The 24218-nt window shown below is 38.3% G+C and overlaps 1 protein-coding gene across 5 annotated transcripts in view; it reads right to left on the reverse strand.

The window, feature by feature from the left end:
• LOC138710952 (putative fatty acyl-CoA reductase CG5065) overlaps positions 1-24218 on the reverse strand; it is a 52176-nt gene that overhangs the window by 3590 nt on the left and 24368 nt on the right. For 4 of the 5 annotated variants that reach the window (XM_069842178.1, XM_069842177.1, XM_069842176.1 and 1 more), the window contains 3 exons: positions 18433-18542; positions 14807-14999; positions 9700-9939 (listed from right to left, as the gene is read on the reverse strand). In XM_069842178.1, the coding sequence (XP_069698279.1) occupies positions 9700-9939; positions 14807-14999; positions 18433-18542 (543 nt within the window). The remainder of the gene's footprint in view (positions 1-9699; positions 9940-14806; positions 15000-18432; positions 18543-24218) is intronic. The other variant, XM_069842180.1, reaches the window with a different exon arrangement.

Raw genomic sequence — 24218 nt, forward strand, 5'->3', positions numbered from 1 at the left:
GGGTTCAGCCAATAGGCCTATTCCATTAATCATAACCGGACAGCGGATTTTTAATCCCTACACATCTACAACTTCGCTTTAGAATATGCCATTAGGAATGTTCAGGATAACAGGCAGGGTTTGGAATTGAACGGGTTACATCAGCTTCTTGTCTATGCGGATGACGTGAATATGTTAGGAGAAAATACACAAACGATTAGGGAAAACACGGAAATTTTACTTGAAGCAAGTAAAGCGATCGGTTTGGAAGTAAATCCCGAAAAGACAAAGTATATGATTATGTCTCGTGACCAGAATATTGTACGAAATGGAAATATAAAGATTGGAGATTTATCCTTCCAAGAGGTGGAAAAATTCAAATATCTTGGAGCAACAGTAACAAATATAAATGACACTCGGGAGGAAATTAAACGCAGAATAAATATGGGAAATGCGTGTTATTATTCGGTTGAGAAGCTTTTATCATCCAGTCTGCTGTCAAAAAATCTGAAAGTTAGAATTTATAAAACAGTTATATTGCCTGTTCTTCTGTATGGTTGTGAAACTTGGACTCTCACTCTGAGAGAGGAACATAGGTTAAAGGTGTTTGAGAATAAGGTGCTTAGGAAAATATTTGGGGCTAAGCGGGATGAAGTTACAGGAGAATGGAGAAAGTTACACAACGCAGAACTGCACGCATTGTATTTTTCACCTGACATAATTAGGAACATTAAATCCAGACGTTTGAGATGGGTAGGGCATGTAGCACGTATGGGCGAATCCAGAAATGCATATAGAGTGTTATTTGGGAGACCGGAGGGAAAAAGACCTTTAGGGAGGCCGAGACGTAGTTGGGAGGATAATATTAAAATGGATTTGAAGGAGGTGGGATATGATGGTAGAGACTGGATTAATCTTGCACAGGATAGGGACCGCTGGCGGGCTTATGTGAGGGCGGCAATGAACCTTCGGGTTCCTTAAAAGCCATTTGTAAGTAAGTAAGTAACACATCTACAACACGTCACGTCCCTTGGCTTACAGAGGGAGCGTAGTAATGAGTTCAATGACCTCTCTGTAACTGACGTGTACCTAACGTTCAGTATCGGGAACGAAAATCCGCTCTCTGATCATGACTGTGCTATTGATGGATTGAATGTAGTAAAGGTAAAAGTAGGTCTGTGTCGTCCCTGACAATGAAGTCTAGTGGCTTCTCTTTCGAGTTATATTCCAGAAATGTATATTTTATAAGTTGAGGCTTCACATTCGAAGATAATATGAAATTCCTTCTCCTTATTCAAGCTTTGCAGATAAGATTTCTGTGAAGATTCCCTGTAACTAGTAACCACTATACCAACTCCTGGGCTGATGACCATTGCAGTAGGTACTACAGCAATGATGTGCACAAGCACAGACAACCAGTTTTATTTTGAATTTATCTCTTCATTACGATGTTAAATTGCTTTAAGCCTCCTACTACCGTGGGATCAATGGTGACCCCAGGCATTAAACAAATCGTTCGTATCTCCTTAAAAAATATTTTTCCCTTTCTGACTTTTATTTATTTTAGGTTAATGACACACCTGTAAAATATTTCTCGTCTACCATTTTCAGTTTCTGAAATATTGATTTAATTACATCTAGTGCCGCGGGGTCGTCCCGCGCCGTAGCGTCGCGGCCTAAGGCATCCTGCCTAGGACTCGCGTTACGGAATGCGCGCTGTTTCGAGTCCTCATGGGGAAAGAAATTTTCTCATGAAATTTCGGTCAGTATATGGGACCGGTGCCCACCCAGCATCGTGATGCACTTGGGGAACTACGATAGGTAGCGAAATCCGGTTGCGAATGCCAGCTATAACGGCTGGGGGGATCATCGTGCTAACCACACGATACCTCCATTCTGGTTGGATGATCGTCCACCTCTGCTTCGACATGTGGGAGTGAGGCCAGTAGCCGGCTGGTCGGTCTAGACCCTTCACGGGCTGTAGCGCCACGGATTATTATTATTATTATTATTATTATTATTATTATTATTATTATTATTATTATTATTAGTACCGCGGGGTCAATATTGATCCCAAAACGACATTTTGTGTGGTTTATAATATATTGCTGCAAAACGGTATTTGTCGAATATAAGGGGGAGAGCCATTAATCCTTCCCATTGAAGGCTTTAAGGAACCAACCTGGACAAATACCCAATGTCCCATCCCTACCTTCCCGTGGTGCAGCTGTTAGTAAGCATAATTTTACAAGCTGAACTAAAGGGAGGGGCTACTCATCAATTAGCACTGGTCAGCTTGATGAGTTAATGTCCGAATTTGGTATAATTTTCCTCTATTCAATACCTAATTCCCTCTTTACCCTTTCCTATCCAGTCCTCTGACTGAACTCTTACTTTCTTCGACCCCGACAGTATTAGAGCATTCGAGGCCTAGGGGTTCATTTTACTTTCCTTCCTACCTTTCCTACTTTTCTGTTCCTAGTGCTGACCTGCTATGGCACTAAAATCGTCCTCCAATGGCTTGAGGGAAAACTGGTGATCAACAAGATCTCCCAACTAGGTCCAATGGACCCGTCGACCAACAGCAGCTGTGGTCCTCCAGACATTCTGGGGGTTGTGTGTGAATAAAGTAGCCACCAAAACATTAAAATATGGCGTTCACTTAAATCGGCTACAACTTGCCATTTTGTAAATCAAGAAATGGATTCAGAACATCTCAAAATCTGTGTGTCAGTGGCTAACCATGACAATATCTTTGAAAAATATTGGAGTGCAAGAGGTCAAATGACTTTATTGTCAAATGCCTGGCATTAGAAAACAACAACAACATAATTTATTGCGGACAAACCACTCGTAATTAACTCTTATGTTACCTAGTCGCAGATTATGACACTCTTTAGTCCAGTTCTTAATTTTTTGGCAAGATTTCACTAACACTTCAGCAATTAACTGCCTTTGTTTTGCGGTCTGAGCCACTACACTATGGCTGCTGTAGGTCTGAATCTGCCCTATTATGAAGTATGAAAATTCTGTTAGAACAAAATGATGCGATTGTGATGCTACGTTGTTGAAGAACGATGGCCAGAACCTTTCTGATGACGATGCGGAGGTTGACGCCATCGAAAGTCTTGATTCTTCGAGTAGTTATTGTGCATCAAGTATCGAGTCCTCGTCTGACGGTGAGGATGAAAATTTTGACTGCTGCTGTCCAACGCATTTTGAAGTCATGGTCGCTGGTGTAGCTCAGGCGGTAGCGCGTTTGCCTGCTGATCCGGAGTTGCGCTCGGCGTCGGTTCGATTCCCAAGTGCGCTGATAACCTTGTTGGGTTCTTTCCGAGGTTCTTCCCAACCCTAAGGCGAATGTCAGGTAATCTATGCCGAATCCTCTGTCTCATCTCGCGAAATATCATTTCGCTATCATCAATTCCATCAACGCTAGACAACCCAGTAATTGAATAATTTCAAGGGAAAAATTGTTCCGGGACCGGGTGTCGAACCCGGAACCTTTGGCTAAACGCACCAACGTTTTACCAACTGAACTACTCAGAAACTCTATTGAGTTGGTGTCTGGTAGAGTTCCTGGGTACTCAGTTGGTAGAGCGTTGGTGCGTTTAGCCAAAGGTCCCGGAACTATTTTCCCTTGAAATCATTCAAATCATCTTCACAGGGAGATATACCTGAAAACTAGGTTTGCATAATACACGTCGCTGTTCGTTAACAGAAAACCACAATAAATCACACAGAGTTTGTCTGCACCCAGTGTTGGTTGATTGACGTTTGTCAGCCCACTTTGAGGTCTGTGGATATAAAGGGAGAAATTGAGTCGGTGTCTGGAAGAGTTCCTGGGGATATAGTTGGCAGGGCGTTGGTACTTTTAGCCAAAGATCCCGTGTTCGATACCCGGCCCCGGAAAAATTTTTCCCTTGAAATTATTCAAATCGTCTTCACAGGGAGCTATACCTGAAAGCTAGGTTTGCATAATATACATCGCTGTTCGTTAATAGAAAACCACAATAAATCACACTGAGTTTGTCTGCACTCAGTGTTGGTTGCTTGACGTTTGTCAGCCCACTTTGAGGTCTGTGGATATAAAGGGAGAAATTGAGTCGGTGTCTGGTAGAGTTCCTGGGGATATAGTTGGTAGAGCGTTGGTGCGTTTAGCCAAAGTTCCCGGGTTCGATACCCGGCCCCGGAACAATTTTTCCCTTGAAATTATTCAAATCAGCTTAACAGGGAGCTATACCTGAAAGCTAGATTTGCAACCAAGTAGTTAATATAGCATCGTTAAATAACCTAGTACAAAAAAAGTATATCATATCCTTACTGTATAATATCCTAAAACAGAATAAAGCCTTTCAGTTTATCAACATTAGCGCGTGTCCCTATCACTAAGTGCTCTCGGGTTCAATTCCCAGTGTTGACTGAAATAATAAAATTGTGTTGGATAAAATCGGAAGATTAGGATTTTATCGGGGCACTTCTGTTGACCGAAAACATTCAAGCAGGTGCTCAAGTTGTGCAAAGATTTCATGTCAAGACCATTTAATATGCAAACAATATAGTAATTGATTGGAGAAGTCTTTCGAAGCACACATGAAAAATGTTTGAAAAAATGTATTACCTCTCTATACATCAGTATCAATAACTCTATAAAAATGCTAATAATGTAGTTAAATAATTATTTTATGAATAAATTATGATGAAGACAATAGCTGAAGACTAATTTTGTGCATTAATGTCAGTAATGAAAATGTAAGTTTTTTTCGATTTTTTTAAATACTGGAGTCACCATTGACCTCATGGTATTCAATGTCACAAAAATGTATGGTAAGGGTTAATGATGCACTTAGAACCGACATCTATTGCAGACTCTAGTAGGGTAAGGTTGCGTATATCGCACCACTTTAGCATTTACAATTTTTATTGAACAATACAATTTTTATTTTCTGCATTCCTTTACAGAAATACATTCCCAGAACATTTACCTTTCATGCAAAAAAGAATCCTTGAATTTGATTTAATATTTTTGAAGTAGAGTGATATTTTCGAAACTCTTGTCAATGGTGCCATTTAGGCAACTAGTTTCCTAAATAGCACCTGCGGTTTCTTAAATCGCACCTCTTTAACTGCAGGGAACAGGATGAAGGCAAGCTTTTAATATTGAACATATTGAACAATATTTAATATGAATAATGTAATAAATGCAAATTACAAGTTTATGAAATTAATGAAAGGGAGTAACGCATCTTCAAATGAAATTGAAAAAATAGAGCATAAATTACCTAACAGAGAGAGAGAAGACTATCTAATAAATTTCTAAATTATAGACATCAGCTCAAAGAATTTTGAGTGACCACAAGGGTCCTGAATACAATAAACATGTACAATAATGTGATGTGATACATTAAAGAAAAAAGAAAGTTAATTGTTGAAGGCAAATATAAGTTGATTAATTGAAATAGAGATGATGATGTAATATTTGAAGAGAATCCTTGATAATATTTATAAGAATAGACATTACATAATCAAAAGTAATGTGAAGTTCCTTAAGATAATTCCATGTGAATTTTGTGATTGAACCTCTACTGCCAAACAGCAAACCAATAACGGACCATTGTTTAAGAGGGACGTTGTACTTTTGAGAAAGATACGGCAGACAAGGTTCATATATGGACTTCTTCTCAGTATCAACTTCGGTGGCCTGATTTAGGTTTCTTTCGAAACGGATAGTAGGGTCAAGAACAAGAGCCCGTTTTAAGCGTCCGTTGATAGCAATAATGTCTGCCCGTCTAAAAGAACCATCTGATGATACACAATGTACTTCCTCATGAATCTCCCAATTTAAAGTTTTTAACGATATCGCCAAAGCATGTCGTACACGATGATGTCTAGCATTGATCAGCAGCTCGCCTTTGGGGCATTGTCCAAGCACGTGTCCAAGTGTTTCAAGCTCGCTACAGTCTGGATGACGGCAGCGGGTTGTGCTTAGAATTCTGCCCGGTATTGCGCGAACCGCCGAAATATTGCTTGACATTTTTAAAGCATTGGTCCATTCTGAGGAAAATAGGCCCTTTCGATTGCTTACCCATGAGTTAGCCTTGAGGAGATCACTATAAACAATAACCCCTTTACCACGCAAGGTATGGTTTATCCAAGTTTGGAATGCGTCATTTCTTAAGTGTTTACGAATTTTACGACCTGATCAGTTGATAGCATCAATAGCTGTGATATTCAATTTTGACAGAGCAGAAACTTTTTCACTTACAAGGTCCCTAACATTGTGGAGATGGGAGTCATCAACACGAAGAAGAGTATTACAGATATTTATGTGTTGCACATAAGCTTCCCAAGATGCTTTCATTAACGAAAGACCACGGTATTTTTAGGGGAGTAAAGCATTCCGTCTGGGCGGTCATGAGGAAGACCAATAAGCTCTTTGCATGCTCCTCTGGTAACTTTATCTAAATCATTAAGAAATTTTGTTTTTTATTTGGTAGAGTGGAGCACACTGTAAGGGATAAGTAAGAGTGGGCCAGAGATATTGATTCATAATCGTTACCTTCTGATCAGGTTTTAATAAAGGGGAGAGACAGAGTTTAGAGATATTTTTACTGAATGTGGTAAAAACTGCACATTTATCAAAAACGATTTCATCATTAAAATTAATACCAAGGTATTTAATGCGGTCATTAGGATTAGAAATGGATTGAACGAGCGAACCATTAGCGGACATGACATTAAACTGGGATAGGACACCACTTTTAATCGCTATTAAATTGCACTCGCTAGGGTTAATAGCCAAACCAAGGGTAGAAAGGTTACTTTCTGCTAGACTAATCAGAGATGTAATTCCATTTTCACTACTTGAAATCAAAGCAATGTCATCAGCAAAAGCAACGGCAGAGAGATTGTCTAGAGTAGGATCTGATGAAAAACCATGGACGTGCGATACTTCATTATCAGTAAGGTCCTTAATGATACCGTCGATTGCTAAGTTGAATAGAGTAGGAGAAAGTGGACTGCCCTGAGGAACTTCCTGAATGCGTTTTTTTTTTTGTTACATATTTGCCATGTGCTTCACCAGGCAGTTCAAATTGTAAACTGCGTCACCTTTTCTCCATGATTATCTCGAAGCCACCTAAGAACTGCTTCATGATTTAGCTGTCTGAAATGGTTTGAAGATAGAAACATCTAAAAGCTGGGCCTCTGAGTATTATGACGAGGAAACTGAAATAGGAGCACATCATTTTCCCGAGATAATCTAGCTTCTAAATTTTTTGAATGGATCGTACTGGTGGACATACAGAAGCAGCACTTTTTTCTATGGCAGGTTTGAGTGGCAAATAAAATGTTTGAGCTATTTGACAAATAGTTCACTGTTGATGTAACCTGAATCAGAGCAAACAAACAACGATCCTGAAAGAACACCAGCTGATAATGTAGGATGCACTGTTTGACGTTTAAAAATATTCAGAGGTGGCACAAAATATCTGGTGCGCTTGTACAACACACACTTGTTGTATTAACGCCCTTTTCACCATTTGATATTGCACCCACCTGATGCATTCCTCGTTCAGTTAAAATTTTTGGGCCTACTTTTGTACGGCTAGAATTGCTACAGTTGTTCATATCGCACCGGTGCGAATTAGGCACCTAGAAAGTGGTGCGAATTAAGAAACTACGTCATAAGTTATTATTTCCTTCATTCTACCCTATAATCACCAGATGTTCGAAAATCGTACAAAGTTAAATGTTCTTTAATATTTCTTTTAACCAATAACATCCTAATATTATGGATTCCTTTGCATAGAAATTCGTTATTTAGTTACAAAATGTTAGCTAAATGTGAGCGATTATATTAAATACTCTATCACCACGTTGCTAGCACAAAGAAGTGGCAGAAATCAAGTGACATGGTGGAAGTTCATATGGTAGATTGTAACAATACCACTAGATGCTACACTACTACAGTAACTTATTTTAAACTAGCAGTGGTGCCATTAAGGAAGCGGTGCGATTTATGCTACTCTACCCTAACTTCAATTAGAAACTAATTCAGTAGCAATTCTTAAAAAAAAAAACAAACAAACAAAGCGAAACAATGTTTGAACGTATTTTAACGACTAGTACTACGGATCTCGATCCTTAATAAGCGTCCTTTTCAAGGAATAAATGACCGAAATTGTAATCACTTAGTCACTTCCGTCGTCACTCTTGTTGCAACGAACGAGATAAAATTACCCTGTACCACTGTAATGATGATATTTACAGTTTTTGGGAGCAAATGTTGGAATGCTTGCACAAAGGCATTGAGTATCTCACGAAATACTGCTCCATACAAAATCTTTGTTTATTACAAATTCCATTTGAACTAGCTGGATTTAAGTCGGATTCTCAGATGTGGAAAGCCGACGCTTTAAGTGGACCGGGGAGTGATTAGGGGTCAAAAATACTATTTTTTATTTTGTGTTTAAAAAGTGAAGTAGAGTAGCATAAATCGCATCGCTTCCTAATGTAACGTTTCTTCAAATGAAATTGAAAAAACAGAGCATAAATTACCTAACATTTTAACTGCATGAATGCGTTTTTTATTGTTACACATTCGCCATGTGCTTAACCAGGCAGTTCAGACTATAAACTGCGTCACTTTTTCTCCACGATTATCTCGAAGTCACCTAAGAACTGTTTCATGATATAGCTGTCTGAAATGGTTTGAAGATGGAAACATCTAAGGACTGAGCCTATGAGTATTTTGATGAGGAAGCTGAAGCAGGAGCACACCATTTTCCCCCAGATAATCTAATAGCTTCTAAATTGTTGGAATGGATCGTATAGGTGGACATACAGAAGCAGCACTTTTTGAGTGGCGAATAAAATGTTTGAGCTATTCGACAAATACTTCACTGTTAATGTAACGTGACTCAGAACAAACAACTCACGATCCTGGAGGAGCACTAGTTGATAAAGTAGGATGCACTGTTTGACGTTTAAAAATTATCATGGGTAGCACAAAATACCTGGTGCGGTTGTACAACACACACTTGTTGTATTAACGCCCTTCTCACCACTTGATATTGCATCCACCTGATGAATTCCTTTTCAGTTAAAATTTTTGGGGACTTCTTTTGTACGGTTAGAATTGCTACAGTTGCTCATATCGCACCGGTGCGAATTAGGAACCTAAAAAGTGGTGCGAATTGAGAAACTACGCCATAAGTTATTATTTCCTTCATTCTAGCCCTATAATCACCACATGTTCGAAAATCGTACAAAGTTAAATGCTCTTTAATATTTCTTTAAACCAGTAACATCTTAGGATTATGGATTGCTATGCGTACAAGTCCGTTATTTAGTTACAAAATGTTAGCTAAATATACATCCACCTGAGCGATTATATTATATACACTATCACCACGCTGTAGAAACAAAGAAGTGGCAGAAATCAAGTTACATGGTGGAAGTTCATATGGTAGATTGTAACAATACCACTAGATGCCACTCTGCTACAGTAACTTATTTTAAACTAGCAGTGTTTTGTACAGAAGCTACTCGTTTTGGAGGTAGAATTCCTGTACTGCAAGATATTATGTTGTTGTTTTCTAATGCCAGGCGTTTGACAATAAAGTCATTTGACCTCTTGCACTCCAATATTTTTCAAAGATATTATCATGACCAGCCATTGAAGCACAGATTTGACTGCAAGATATTATTTGTACTTACTTGTGCTTGCCAGTAGTCAAGAATGGTATCAAATCTATCAGACAAGCGGGGATGAATTCTAGTAAAAACGAAGTTGCGAGATATGTGTATTTCTTGCGACAGAATATTACGAAGTAGTACCAAATGGCCCGAGATGGAGGATTTCTTACGGCGTATTCTTTGCAGATGTCAAAATATTCTCCCCAGGTAATGGGCTGCTGAATACCAGATACAAAGTTGTACACCTTCGCTTCTCCACGTCTGAAATAACAGTTTAGATTTAGGTGATTAATTTCAAGAAAGAAATCGAATATTGGCCAATGAAGATTATTTAATGATGCCTTATTTCACTAAGGGTGGATGTCACAATTCTGAGGTTTTCAGGAAAGGCAAAAAACGAAATGAAATTGATTAAAGACTACCAACTTATGAACACGAAGAAAACTGTTAACTATAAAGCTTCGAGCATTAAAGTAAATAGAGAGGGCGCTCAATGTTACTCTACCGGATGAATGTGGCACCAAAATAACAGCTCTCTCAGATCAGCTGATCTCGGGCAAAACATTACACAGTATGCTTACGAACAAGCAATTTATTGCAATGATTGCGGATATGACAGCCTATCCTAGAATGTATTAAGATAAAAAAAAATGTTTCGGTAGATCCTTAATTGAACAAGTGTCTTGTTTTAATGGCTTTATTTTATAATACAACATGAAATAACTTAAAGATAAGCCTGCTATGTCTTATGAAAATGTGGGATACTTTTACTGTCGACGTTTTAATAAGGAAATTGCAGTTAGAAGTTACTGAAAATGTATTAAGTGAGATTGTTCAAAGGAGTTAACAAAAGGAAGAACACTATTGTTTTTAAAAAATGTTTAATCATGGCCATTTCTTTACGTCACTTGACAGTACTTTGCACTTCTTTGTCTGACAAGTGCCCTTCATTTGGGGAGAGTGAAAACATAGGTTATGTAACTTTTATTGATTTGAAAACTATAATAGTGTGAGAAAGTAAAGTTGTGTCTTACTGAAATATTAAATACAATAGCTTTGATTTTGTGATTAACATCTTGAGGGCTCTACCGAACCTTGCATTTTAGAAATTATTCGTAAGTTCGGAAAGTTTATTTACTACTAAAACTGGAATATAGGCTTAGGCCTACCGTGTATTTATATAATACTTTAATTTACAGATTAATAAAACATATAATTATGTAAGCCCATAAAAAGGAATAGGTGACAAACTGGCAGCTACTTATACAAAGAGGAAGGGAAAGAACATGATTTTTCGCTCTTTCGCATAAAATGAATGTTTGAAAAAATGTAACGAAACATGTTAACCCATTATGTTTCAGAATTTTAAAATTTCCTCGGTAATTACCTACTGAAGGTAACAATGAAACTGGATGTCTTGTAAATTATAATTAAATCCTCACAATAGGCCTTATAATAATAATAATAATAATAATAATAATAATAGGTACTGTTAAAATGAAAGCTTACAAATGAAGTCATGACTAATTATTTATATAAAAACTAGAGGAAAATAATATTTCTACGTTATTTCACATAAATTCGATATTTATACTGGAATAAAAACAATTTAAGTAACAGTGTAGGCCTAACATTTTTTTCATTTTTATACATTGTATTCTGGTTTTGTTTCAAACCTGAGTAAAACTGCTCTTGAATCAATTCATGTCCTTATAAATCATCTAGCCTATTTTTTTTTCCATAGTGGAACTGGAAGCTTCAGTCACTAGCTTTGTGCACCTCTGAACTGACTGAGTGTGACAAGAAAATAAAGAAAAACTCCAAGGCCGAAATTTATAGATCATTGAGCAGTACTTCGATGCCATTTTCCTGACAGCTTTGAAAATTGGTGGCGCTGTAATTCAATTTTCGGCTAAACTAGCACTGAGGTAGTTCCCTTTGTACCCAGTTTATGCACCTTGCACATTCGAATCTGAGACAGGTTAGATTTGGTTAGTTCAGGCGTTTGTTATGCCTTGCATATACGATCAACTCCATATCCACAAAAAAATCGTTCTAAATTAAACGATTTTCACTTCAGAAATCACGGGAACTACCTCAACGCTAGTTTCACCTAGATAACTGTTTCAGTTCATCCATAGACGTATAGCCAAGGTGGGAGGGAGACGAACGGGTGCAATTATATGCCATTACTATTTTTAAAATTTAATAGGACACTGCAGTTACTTTGCTGAAATAACTTGAGACCTATTGAGACCTATTGAAGATTCGATTGCAAAACTGAAACAAGAACACGAAATGAATAGGATAATTTGGTAACTTAAAGTAGGCCTAGGCCTATTTGCTTTTCTCTATTTGATTTCGTAAGGTGATGATGCGCATTCAATAAACACACACAAATCTGCTCTTTTTTAAAGATAAATTGCTGGCAGTGAGGAAATCGTACATGCACTCAAGTTTTCCAAAATAAACACAATTAAATAACGTTATCGCGCTTTAATACATTGCAGTGAGGTTATTAATATGCATCAAGTGTAACCACCTACGAAATATTATCGTTATTTCTAATTTTTATGTGCCAAAATCAATCCAAAATACTCATATTCCACTAGACATACATTGGCCTTTCCATATCCAATATCGCTTCTGCCCTAGATCAGCTGATCGAACTCTGGTGCCACTACCCAGCAAGCCTTGCCCCTTCTATCTATTTTATGTTCGAAGCTATAAAGGTAGTTGTCCATGTTATCTAGGCGACTGTCCATGAAAATATTATTATGAATTTTGAAGTTGGAAGTGCACATTCGCTCTTAGTGCCCCAACGATGACATTGACTTCCAAAGTCGCCCTGAGTGGTACAGTTGGTATAGAGCTGGCCTTCTGTGCCCGAGGTTGCGGGTTCGATCGCGGCTCAGGTCGATGGCTTTTAAGTGTGCTTAAATGCGACAGGCTCATGTCACTAGATGTAGTGGCATGTAAAAGAACTCCTGCGGGACAAAATTCCGGCACACCGGCGACGCTGATATAACCACGGCAGTTGCGAGCGTTGTTAAATAAACCATAATCCTTCATTCTTCTTGACTTCCAACCTTGTACAGAGAGATTCTCATAAAATATGGGAGTTGGATTACCAGCTTTTGTGATCTGATGGAGAAGTCTTTTCTTATTAAGAATCTGAAAATAGCAAAAATGGATACCCGCCCTTAGTGAAATAAGGTAAATGATATTAATAAGAAAATTAACTAATTTTGGGCCAATCAACAATTTGTGCAAAATTGATATAAAATATATTTCACTTTTCATTCTATAGTCTTAAATTTCGTGTGAATTTTCTCCACATATCCAATATTTAAGAACGGCTCATACCATTGCACACTTGAAGAGTCCACTGCAAAAATGATGGATGTCACCTTCTTGCCGAAAATGAACCAAGACTGTCAATGCATAGCTTAAGACATATAGAATGTACATAGAGAGTTATATGGCATTAACACTGATAGTCATTGTCCAGTAATGATCGGAAAATCACAGTTACGCTTTGAGCACTAAGGATTTCAAACTTTCAATTGCTTCTCTTGCAAAATGTATTCCAAATGACATCCATCATTCTTGAAGTGGACTCTTCACTTCTATTTCATTTTAATACTGGAATCTGAGTAACAAATACAAACAACTCAGATATTTTTCGTCGGAGACTCTAAGTTCCTGATACCAAGTTGCTTGTCTATAACCCCTCCATAACCAGACAAATTTCTTTGGTTAAATTCTGAAATACTCTGTATACAATATATGACACAAATGCAAACAAAATTCATTACGCATCGATTTTCGATAAATAGGGGAGAGTCGGGTAGTATCGGACAGTGCGTTTCTTTCATCTACCACCATATGGTAGTACCTGAATGACATGGTTACGTTTCTCTATGCGACATCACAGAAACGTAACCATGTCAATCAGGTACTATCATCGTGTGGTAGATGAAAGGAACTCACTGTCCGATACTACCCGACTCTCCCCTATGTTTTGGTACTATACACTATATCTTTGAGGCAAAATTAAAATTACAATCGCTATCTACTGACATGTCGATGGCTGAGAACCAGACTGTTCTAAGTCGAACTTTTTATAGGAAAGAAATCTTGTGTTTCATTGTGTTCCAGTTCTTATCTGCATATTTGAATCGAACAAAATTGTAAATATTCCTCTACATAAGGTTGCTATGAAGCTATTCCAAATTGTTCCATGAAGCTTTGAATGTCAGGAGCTTAAAATAGCTCCCTTGAAAAAAAAAATAGTAAAATGTACTGTAAGTCCACGTGCCTCCTCAGATTTTACACGCTGTGAACTTTGCAGTATTTGAACAGGGCCTTTCACTAAAACGACGTGTATTATGGTTCTATCCATAAGTCCCCCTTGAATGGAGGATTGAGAATTGCCCTCGCACGTAGGTCGCTTAAGTGGGCCCATTGTACATTGCAATTCATATAAACCCTTACCATTTGAATGAGTTACAATTTCCCTTTGGGAGTTTGCATGAACTTCTCTGTGGTTCTGGGAAAACTTATATTGGTACACCTGCCGATTGTCGCCCATTGTTGATATTGATATCGGCTAATATTGTAGAACATTATGTAGTGATTGGTTCGCCGTAATATCGAAAACATACAGTATTGATTTCGAAAGCGTGTTTTGTGCTGAAAACGTACTGAATGACTAATTCCCTGGTTAAAACGCAACGAGCATTTCGAACAATATTCGGTGTGTGTAATGTTCCAATCATTGTGTGAATATTATCATAGCTTTTACGAATTTCCGGCTCTCGCTAGCTGCCTGAAATCCATCATTAATGCAAGCAAAGTGCCTTACTGTGCGTTTGTTTGTAAGGCGGTGTAAGTAACGTTTCCCTGCACTACCCCTTCGTGCCCAAGGCCGAGTTAGGGAATAAGTTCCTAACCTGGTTCATGTATCTTATTATTTACCATGTACTATGCTTCTTGAATGGCATTCTGCAAATATTCTGTACGTATCCAGTGAGCCAAGACCATTATTTAACTTCAATGTTGAAGAGTTACAAAACAGACATACGAAAGAGGTAATTTCACTCTGGAACCACTTGATCTCTCTTACCCTCTAAAGGATGTCTCCCACGCTGTTGCTATTAAAGCATTTACCACTGTATCTACAGGTACAATGTCACAAATCTTGTCTGTATCCACGTGACCGCAGCGGATCATGCCCATGCTGCAACCCATAATTCCCATTGTAGGACCATTCATATTGTCGATCCATCCAGGAATTGGTTCCTTCCATGTGCTTATTACTGAAACAAATTAAATACACTATTACACTAAGTTGAAAAATCTTTCGAGTCTTAAACAAAATTGTGAAACCTGCCATTCTATCGTCGCCTACAATTCCTATTTTTATTTCCAGATGATACTGCAGACTATCTCCCATTAGTGTTACCAGGTATCTAAAAGTTTAAAAAAATGTAAAAATTATTGCGATACTTAACGCAGACGCCGTGAGAATCAAGACCCCTCTACTCCCTGTGGATATCGTAAAGGAAACTGTTGTTGCTAATGATGATGATTATAAATAATAAGTATGTGACAATAGTGAGTTAGCTGAGGGGTTAGTTAAGTGACATGAGGCGAGGTATGTGACAAGGTTAGTGTGTTAGCTGAGGTGATAGTTAAGTGACATGAGGCGAGGTATGTGACAAGATTAATGTGTTAGCTGAGGGGTTAGTTAAGTGACATGAGGCGAGGTATGTGACAAGGTTAGTGTGTTAGCTGAGGGGTTAGTTAAGTGACATGAGGCGAGGTATGTGACAAGGTTAGTGTGTTAGCTGAGGGGTTAGTTAAGTGACATGAGGCGAGGTATGTGACAAGGTTAGTGTGTTAGCTGAGGGGTTAGTTAAGTGACATGAGGCGAGGTATGTGACAAGGTTAGTGTGTTAGCTGAGGTGATAGTTAAGTGACATGAGACGAGGTATGTGACAAGGTTAATGAGCTAGCTGAGGGGTTAGTTAAGTGACATAAAGAGAGGTATGTGACAAGGTTAGTGAGTTAGTTGAGGGGTTAGTTAAGTGACATGAGACGAGGTATGTGACAAGGTTAATGAGTTAGCTGAGGGGTTAGTTAAGTGACATGAGACGAAGTATGTGACAAGGTTAGTGAGTTAGCTGAGGGGTTAGTTAAGTGACATGAGACGAAGTATGTGACAAGGTTAGTGAGTTAGCTGAGGGGTTAGTTAAGTGACATGAGACGAAGTATGTGACAAGGTTAGTGAGTTAGCTGAGGGGTTAGTTAAGTGATATGAGACAAGGTTATTGAGTTAGCTGAGGGGTTAGTTAAGTGACATGAGGCGAGGTATGTGACAAGGTTAGTGTGTTAGCTGAGGGAATAGTTAAGTGACATGAGGCGAGGTATGTGACGAGGTTAGTGTGTTAGCTGAGGGGTTAGTTAAGTGGCATGAGGCGAGGTATGTGACAAGGTTAATGAGTTAGCTGAGGGGTTAGTTAAGTGACATGAGACGAGGTATGTGACAAGGTTAATGAGTTAGCTGAGGGGTTAGTTGATATGAGACAAGGTTATTGAGTTAGCTGAGGGGTTAGTTAAGTGACATGAGGCGAGGTATGTGACAAGGTTAATGAGTTAGCTGAGGGGTTAGTTAAGTGACATAAAGAGAGGTATGTGACAAGGTTAGTGAGTTAGCTGAGGGGTTAGTTAAGTGACATGAGACGAGGTATGTGACAAGGTTAATGAGTTAGCTGAGGGGTTAGTTAAGTGACATGAGGCGAGGTATGTGACAAGGTTAGTAAGTTAGCTGAGGGGTTAGTTAAGTGACATGAGACGAGGTATGTGACAAGGTTAGTGAGTTAGCTGAGGGGTTAGTTAAGTGATATGAGACAAGGTTATTGAGTTAGCTGAGGGGTTAGTTAAGTGACATTAGGCGAGGTATGTGACAAGGTTAATGAGTTAGCTGAGGGGTTAGTTAAGTGACATAAAGAGAGATATGTGACAAGGTTAGTGAGTTAGCTGAGGGGTTAGTTAAGTGACATGAGACGAGGTATGTGACAAGGTTAGTGAGTTAGCTGAGGGGTTAGTTAAGTGACAAAGAGAGGTATGTGACAAGGTTAGTGAGTTAGCTGAGGGGTTAGTTAAGTGATATGAGACGAGGTATGTGACAAGGTTAGTGAGTTAGCTGAGGGGTTAGTTAAGTGACATGAGGCGAGGTATGTGACAAGGTTAATGAGTTAGCTGAGGGGTTAGTTAAGTGGCATGAGGCGAGGTATGTGACAAGATTAGTGAGTTAGCTGAGGGGTTAGTTAAGTGACATGAGACGAGGTATGTGACAAGGTTAGTGAGTTAGCTGAGGGATTAGTTAAGTGACATGAGACGAGGTATGTGACAAGGTTAGTGAGTTAGCTGAGGGGTTAGTTAAGTGACATGAGGCGACGTATGTGACAAGGTTAGTGAGTTAGCTGAGGTGTTAGTTAAGTGACATGAGACGAGGTATGTGACAAGGTTAGTGAGTTAGCTGAGGGGTTAGTTAAGTGACATGAGACGAGGTATGTGACAAGGTTAGTGAGTTAGCTGAGGGGTTAGTTAAGTGACATGAGGCGAGGTATGTGACAAGGTTAGTGAGTTAGCTGAGGGGTTAGTTAAGTGACATGAGACGAGGTATGTGACAAGGGTAATGAGTTAGCTGAGGGGTTAGTTAAGTGACATAAAGAGAGGTATGTGACAAGGTTAGTGAGTTAGTTGAGGGGTTAGTTAAGTGACATGAGACGAGGTATGTGACAAGGTTAATGAGTTAGCTGAGGGGTTAGTTAAGTGACATAAAGAGAGGTATGTGACAAGGTTAGTGAGTTAGCTGAGGGGTTAGTTAATTGACATGAGACGAGGTAGCCTATGTGACAAGGTTAATGTGTTAGCTGAGGTACTCCAATCTCTCTCATTTCATCTCTTGTATGTTGGCGGGTCTGGAGTTACAGGTGCTCTGTGATTGTTAAGAATGGCGTAAGATGTTTAGTTCACTGTATCGCCGATAGGTCTAACGCTGGACGCTTGAGACAATTAAATGACACTTATCACTTTTAAAATCTTTTCCCCCTCCATTGCATACAATGCCAACTAACTACATATTACACTAATCAGACTTCAGATGCATACAAACCATTGTTCTTCCTCTGACACATCGTCAAGTGAGATGCCTGATAATAATAGATGTATATATCAGAGGATCCCTTCGTATTATTGTTCTGTATTTCACTACAGGATTTTAACTGTGCAAAGCATCAAGAATTAGCCGTCAGTGACGTTGAATCAAATTGAAGATCTCACCGGAATTTGGATATAATCAAGATAACTGTAATTCATCCTTCAAGAGAAAGAAAAATAATTTCAGGGACAAATTACATTAGGCCTATATTTATTAGCAGAACAATTTGATTAATCTAGCATACAAGTTTGTTCTGTTATTAAATGCAATGATTTATTGTTATTGTTATAAATAAATGCGTCAAAATTACTTTTCAAACCTGTCATATATTTCAATAATTTGATGTTACATCCTTTTTCCTGGAAGGTCTTCAATTACCAATACTGGACTGAATTAAAACAAAAATAATTTCGATTGTTGGAAGTCCAGAGGTAACAATTTATTATAACGAAGTTCCAATGAATCTGTCGAACTCAGGTGCACTTTGAAATTACGCACTTAAATGTAACGGGAATTATACTCACCAATAGACGGCCTAAATATTGCAACTGGCAATATATCCCTGTTCTCACTGATGACGTGTTCGGCTAGAGCTTTACTGTATGTGTAAGTGTTGGGCCATTTTCCTATTATCCTGTTGAGATAAATGACAAAATTCTGAGTTGATATAAAATGCACAGTGTTAAATTATGTTGCTAAAATGTAATATATTCGAGTATTGCATATAAGGAAGAGGAAACTGCTCTTCTCTATGTACGGCTACTAACAGAGACCGAAATAATATTATTTCAGTCACAAAGACAATAGAACTTTCATTTAGTTAAAAATAATAAAGAAGTAACTTGTGAATTCCTAATAAAATAATATCAATCAAAATAGTAAACAGTTCAATCGTATATATTAAAAGAAAAAGGAAAATGGTTTCGGTGTACAGTCATTTTGGCGCTTGAAAAAAAAATAGGAAATTATAGTAGTTTTTTTTTGATTGAAATAAGTTTGATCCGCAGTAAATAAACATCCTATTTTCAGAATTAAACAGTGTTAATACAAGAGGCATAAAAGCAATTGTTAAATATCATATTTTATTATTTTCCCTAAATTAAACTTTTATTGATGTTAAGTAAAATAAATTAACAATATGTAGAGTAACCATTTTGATATTAAAATGGAGTTGCATTTACAGTAAATAGATGTTTATTATTTATATATATATGAAGAGAGGAAGAAAATGTTGCTTAAGGTGCAAATGCTCGTATCTCATAAAATCAATTTTACAGGAGAACTGGTTTCTTTTTGTCGCTTACGTGATATTGAAATTTTTACTTTACCGCGATTAATATTAAAATATGGTTTACGAGAATTAATATTTGAGGAGAAAAATTCGCTCCGGCGCCGGGGATCGAACCCGGGTCCTTGGTTCTACGTACCAAACGCTGTGAACACTAAGCTACTCCGAATTCAATCCACAGCACCGGATCGAATTCTCCTCCTTCAATGTTTCCCTTTATGGCCTGACTCTATGTTAGGCATATATTATGTTGACGTATATGTCCAATGTCAACTGCCATTATATTAGGAGCGCACTCAGCTGAGTGACTTGTTTGGCCGGGATTCCGCAGTTAAGTGCACAGTAATCTGTACAGATATATGCACTGCTAGCTATGAGAATATTATAGATTTAATAATTTGTCGTACAGAATAATATCTGTAATATTGACAATTAATATTTGAAGAGAAAAATTCGCTCCGGCGCCGGGGATCGAACCCGGGAAACACTGAAGGAGGAGAATTCGATCCGGTGCTGTGGATTGAATTCGGCGTAGCTCAGTGGTCAGAGCGCTTGGTACGTAGAATCAAGGACCCGGGTTCGATCCCCGGCGCCGGAGCGAATTTTTGTCCTCAAATATTAATTGTCAATATTACAGATATTATTCTGTATGGCAAATTAATAAATCTATAATATGGTTTACGAGACTTTGAAAAGGAATTGGTTGGGTAACTGGCTGATAAGAAACAGCCTACTGAAGGAATGGTGAATGGGAGAATAGTTCGGGTAGAAGATATCAGATGATAGATGACATTAAGATATGTGGATCATATGAGGAGACAAAGAGAAAGGCAGAAAATGAGAAATATTGGAGAAAGCTGAGTTTGCAGTGAAAGATCTGACCTTGGGCAGAACACCAAATGAATGCAGGTAGATGTGCATCACTTACGTTAGACGAATTCAAAGGCACCAAAAACTCATTTCGAAAAATTTTATGTTTGCGAGTATTTTGCACCTTAGGCGACGATACGTGGAACTTGTTAAGACTTTAACGTATTCATTGCAGAACAGTAGATTCTTTTTTTATTAGGTTATTTTACGACGTTTTATCAACAGCTTAGGTTATTTAGCGTCTGAATGAGATGAAGGCGATAATGCCGGTGAAATGAGTCCGGGGTCCAACACCGAAAGTTACCCAGCATTTGCTCATATTGGGTTGAGGGAAAAGGGAAAACCCCGGAAAAAACCTCAACCAGGTAACTTGCTCCGACCGGGAATCGAACCCGGGCCACCTGGTTTCGCGGCCAGACACTCTAACTGTTACTCCACAGGTATGGACAGTTGACTCTCGCTAAACCTCTTGCACAGAGGAGTGCCGAATTACTGAGAGTGCTCAAAAATGTAATTACATTTAATGTTACAAGCTGGGCCAACCACTCTTCTTGCACTTCTAAACCGAAACTGGAACGTTCCACACATGTTTACGTGTATAAGTAATACAGTATAATACATGGTACTGGTGCAAATTTCCAAGAAAAATATTACAGTAGAAGTGATAGGAAGTAACTAGAAGGAGGCCAAATTACCGAGGGTCTGATTAGCAAAGGTCTAATTAATTTTAAAATAAGTTAGTGTATAGCATGCATATAATATTATGATAAAAGTAATTTATATTTCTTGTTAACAAAAGAGATATTTGAAATCACGTAAATTATAAATAAGCATGTATTACACAGAGTGATTCGCGAGGACTTACCGTCACTTACGGAGAATATTTTTAAAGGCATTTTGAGCAAAAAAGTCATATAGACATGGGTCCTATTCTCAATATTTTCAGACTTACACTAATTTGAAGTTGTTTATAAAATACCATTTTTCTTTAGTATTAAGAGTAATAGTAGCCTATATTGCGATACATGTGTAGTAAGTAAGATTTAAAGAAACGAGGAAAAGTTTCAAAAGACGAGACGCGCGAATGACGCTGGTGCTGCTACCTAGGCGGCCTTCGTGAGATACAAGCTGTAATCAACTGCAATGTATATCGTTGCTGGGCTAGTTAGTTTTATTAATTAGTCCTGCCTTAAAATGTCAGTGTGTATATGTGCTGATTATAATTGCTACAATTACAGCATTACAAATTGCTCCAAATCGTACTTTCGATTTCCGAGAGTTCATAAAACGTGAGTCAACAAAATTCTTTATTAGGCCTAATGCCTTTGTCTCTATGTTGATAGAACAATAAAAATTAGCTTTTTTATTTAGACCTAATAAATGAATAGAAGTTAAAATGTACTGGAAATTTTAAGGTTTTAGCAAATTATTGTTGTCCACATGTCTTTACTAATTATTACAAATATCAGCTTACTACCATTTTTATCTTTGCAGTTGTCAGAAATGGGTATATAAAGCGTTATTGTAAATTAATTATTAATGTCAGAATTAATTTTGTCTCACTAAAGCAAAGAACACATCCGCAACAATTAATTACGGAAAGTAATATGAAGCAGGCAATATTTCTCATAATATGCAGCTTTGATATAAAATAATGTTAAATTAAATACGGTACTATTCAACATTTCTTAAATGTTTCGTATATTATTCCACATTAGTACCTTACATTTTAAACAATAGTCCGATTTCCGCTATGTTAATATTTGCATTTGTGGACGTAATTCCACGCCGCTGCGCTAGACGTCAAGTCAGCGATATTTCGCACTCACGTCAATGCTGCTAATATTGTGACAGTCACGTGAGAAGGAAGGGCTAAGTCGGCCGAGACGGGCAGGTTGCGCGCGCATCTGCTTCCTGGGGCATGTGCTGTGGGGAGAAAGGGGAAAGAGCGACTGCGGCAGAGAGCAGAGATATCCGGATGATTCGAGAGTGGAATCTTTCGCGAACTCTCCAGAAACTATAGTTTGGTTATAAAAGAGAATACGCAAGTGAACGTCAGTCAGTAAGCCAGTGTTGTTACAGGCAGATTTGGACAGTAAGCGACTTAGTCTTGTGTAGCAGTGAAGCCAGCTTCGAGACCAGAGCGCGACTTGAGTTGTATCCGTAACTGTGGAGCCTGAAGCCCGGAGTTCGAAGTTCAGCGGATCGTCTCTGAAGGTCTGGGGTTCGAGAGTCTGTGAACGCGAGTGACTGAGCTAGAAGAACTAGCCAAGACAAACGAGCTGTGAACTGAGAACTGACAGTTCTGTGTTGTAAATAGTAGAGGTGAGTAAAAAATAACACAACAGTTATTTTGGAACTGTTCCGGTCTCGGAACTGTTGCAAAAATGAACAGTAGGTCGGAACTTCCTGTTCCGAAATAACACTGTTCCGACTCCGAGCTGCTCACTTGTCCAGCTGTTGCGGGCCCGCAGTACTGCGCTGCGCAAGGCATGTTCCGACTCCGAGACAACAGAGAACAGTCGGAACCCGTTCCGTTGAACCAAGACAGCTCCGACTACGCTGTTCTCGTTGTTCTTTATGTTGCACTTGGAACAAGTTGGAACTTGGAACTCTCACGTGGATGGATGAGGAAGCATGGAAATTGAAATCCTTGTAGTGTGATCATAAGTAATGACTAATGTTCGGAACTTGGGGACTTGTGCCTTTGCACGTGGCTAAGAGACTGGACTCCCATGTCAACAACTCCCGCTTTCAGCACCGAGGTACAGTCAGGTCTGCTATAAGAGTAGTTTCTGGCTGTAACAACGTATTGATAGTATTATGGTAGGTTGAAACACGTAATTTTACAGCATTTGTATAATGAAAATAAACACGAGGAAGATATCAAATTTACTGTTCTGCTCTATACATTTTATTACAGTGTATGCCTACGTACATTCGAAGATTTTCGAACCCATAACTTCTTCGCCTGTTCGTTAAATATGATTTGAAACGAGAAACACTTATTTCCACATCAGATGAAGTGACGGGAGCAAACTTAAAATACTGAATGTTTTTCACTGTTACTGTTTTCTATTCGATTTTCAGTAGTTGCTAGCTATCTGAGAAAGATAAGTATTTCCCAAATTTTTCTCGAAAATAGTTTTCAATTTGTGTTCACTACTAGGGCAGATCCCTCTACGACTTGTTCCGTGGCTATGGACAAATTTTCCACCGACTTAAGGGACTGCAATGTCTTTCACCGTTTCCAGCCTCTAGTTTGTGTATGGCACAACTTACAAAATATAAACTTTCCATTCGAAGAAAGTAATGTATCTACGAAGTCCTCCACGAAATTCTGTACCTAAAATTTAAAAAAATGTATTTTGAAACTTCTATAATACCCATTCGAATAACACGTATTTTCTAATTCCTCAAACAGACCGTTTACCTGTAATTCTCTGAATGTCATTGGCTTCGACATGACACAATTTCGTCGTCGGTCTTCCTGTCACTCGATGTGACCACTTTCTTAGTACATACGACTGTCCCTGAGCACTTGCAGCGTGAGCTTTGTGTACGTTGTACCTGTAACCTTACTCATGCACACGACACACAAGTCCCCTAGTTCCGAGCTTTAGTAATGACAGAGAGCGAGGTGTGATGCGAAGTTTAAATTATTACACTTTGGTACAGATGCGTTTCTAACATTTTACTAAGTGTGGGAATTTCAGGTTTCACTATTGCTAATGTACAAATATATACAGTAGTTATATATTTTTATTATGTATCAAATTATAATGTAATTATTATTATCATCATAACTAAGCATTAAGAAACGTAAAAATAAAAATTAATAATTTTAGTTCTTTTTTTACTACGGAACACGGAGAACAAAAATTGCATACTACACGTTTTAAATGAGATGTTAAATTTTTTAGTTGGTTACCGTGTCTTCATGACTTCATATACCAATTAGTGTTGCAATCTGACCTTGTATTCAACAGCTGTTTATCTAATAAACACGAAGCTTCTGTCCGCATACACAACAAGTTTCCAAACAGGTTCGAATGTGCATTGGAATGTCATCTATTGAGAAACGTGTGCTATGTCGTCATGCCGATAACGTATGTGCGAGCTGCTTGGGGAAGAGGGAGGGTATATACTGTA

This window comes from Periplaneta americana, chromosome 12, assembly GCF_040183065.1.
Source record: "Periplaneta americana isolate PAMFEO1 chromosome 12, P.americana_PAMFEO1_priV1, whole genome shotgun sequence".
In the NCBI taxonomy this organism is placed as follows: Eukaryota; Metazoa; Arthropoda; class Insecta; order Blattodea; family Blattidae; genus Periplaneta; species Periplaneta americana.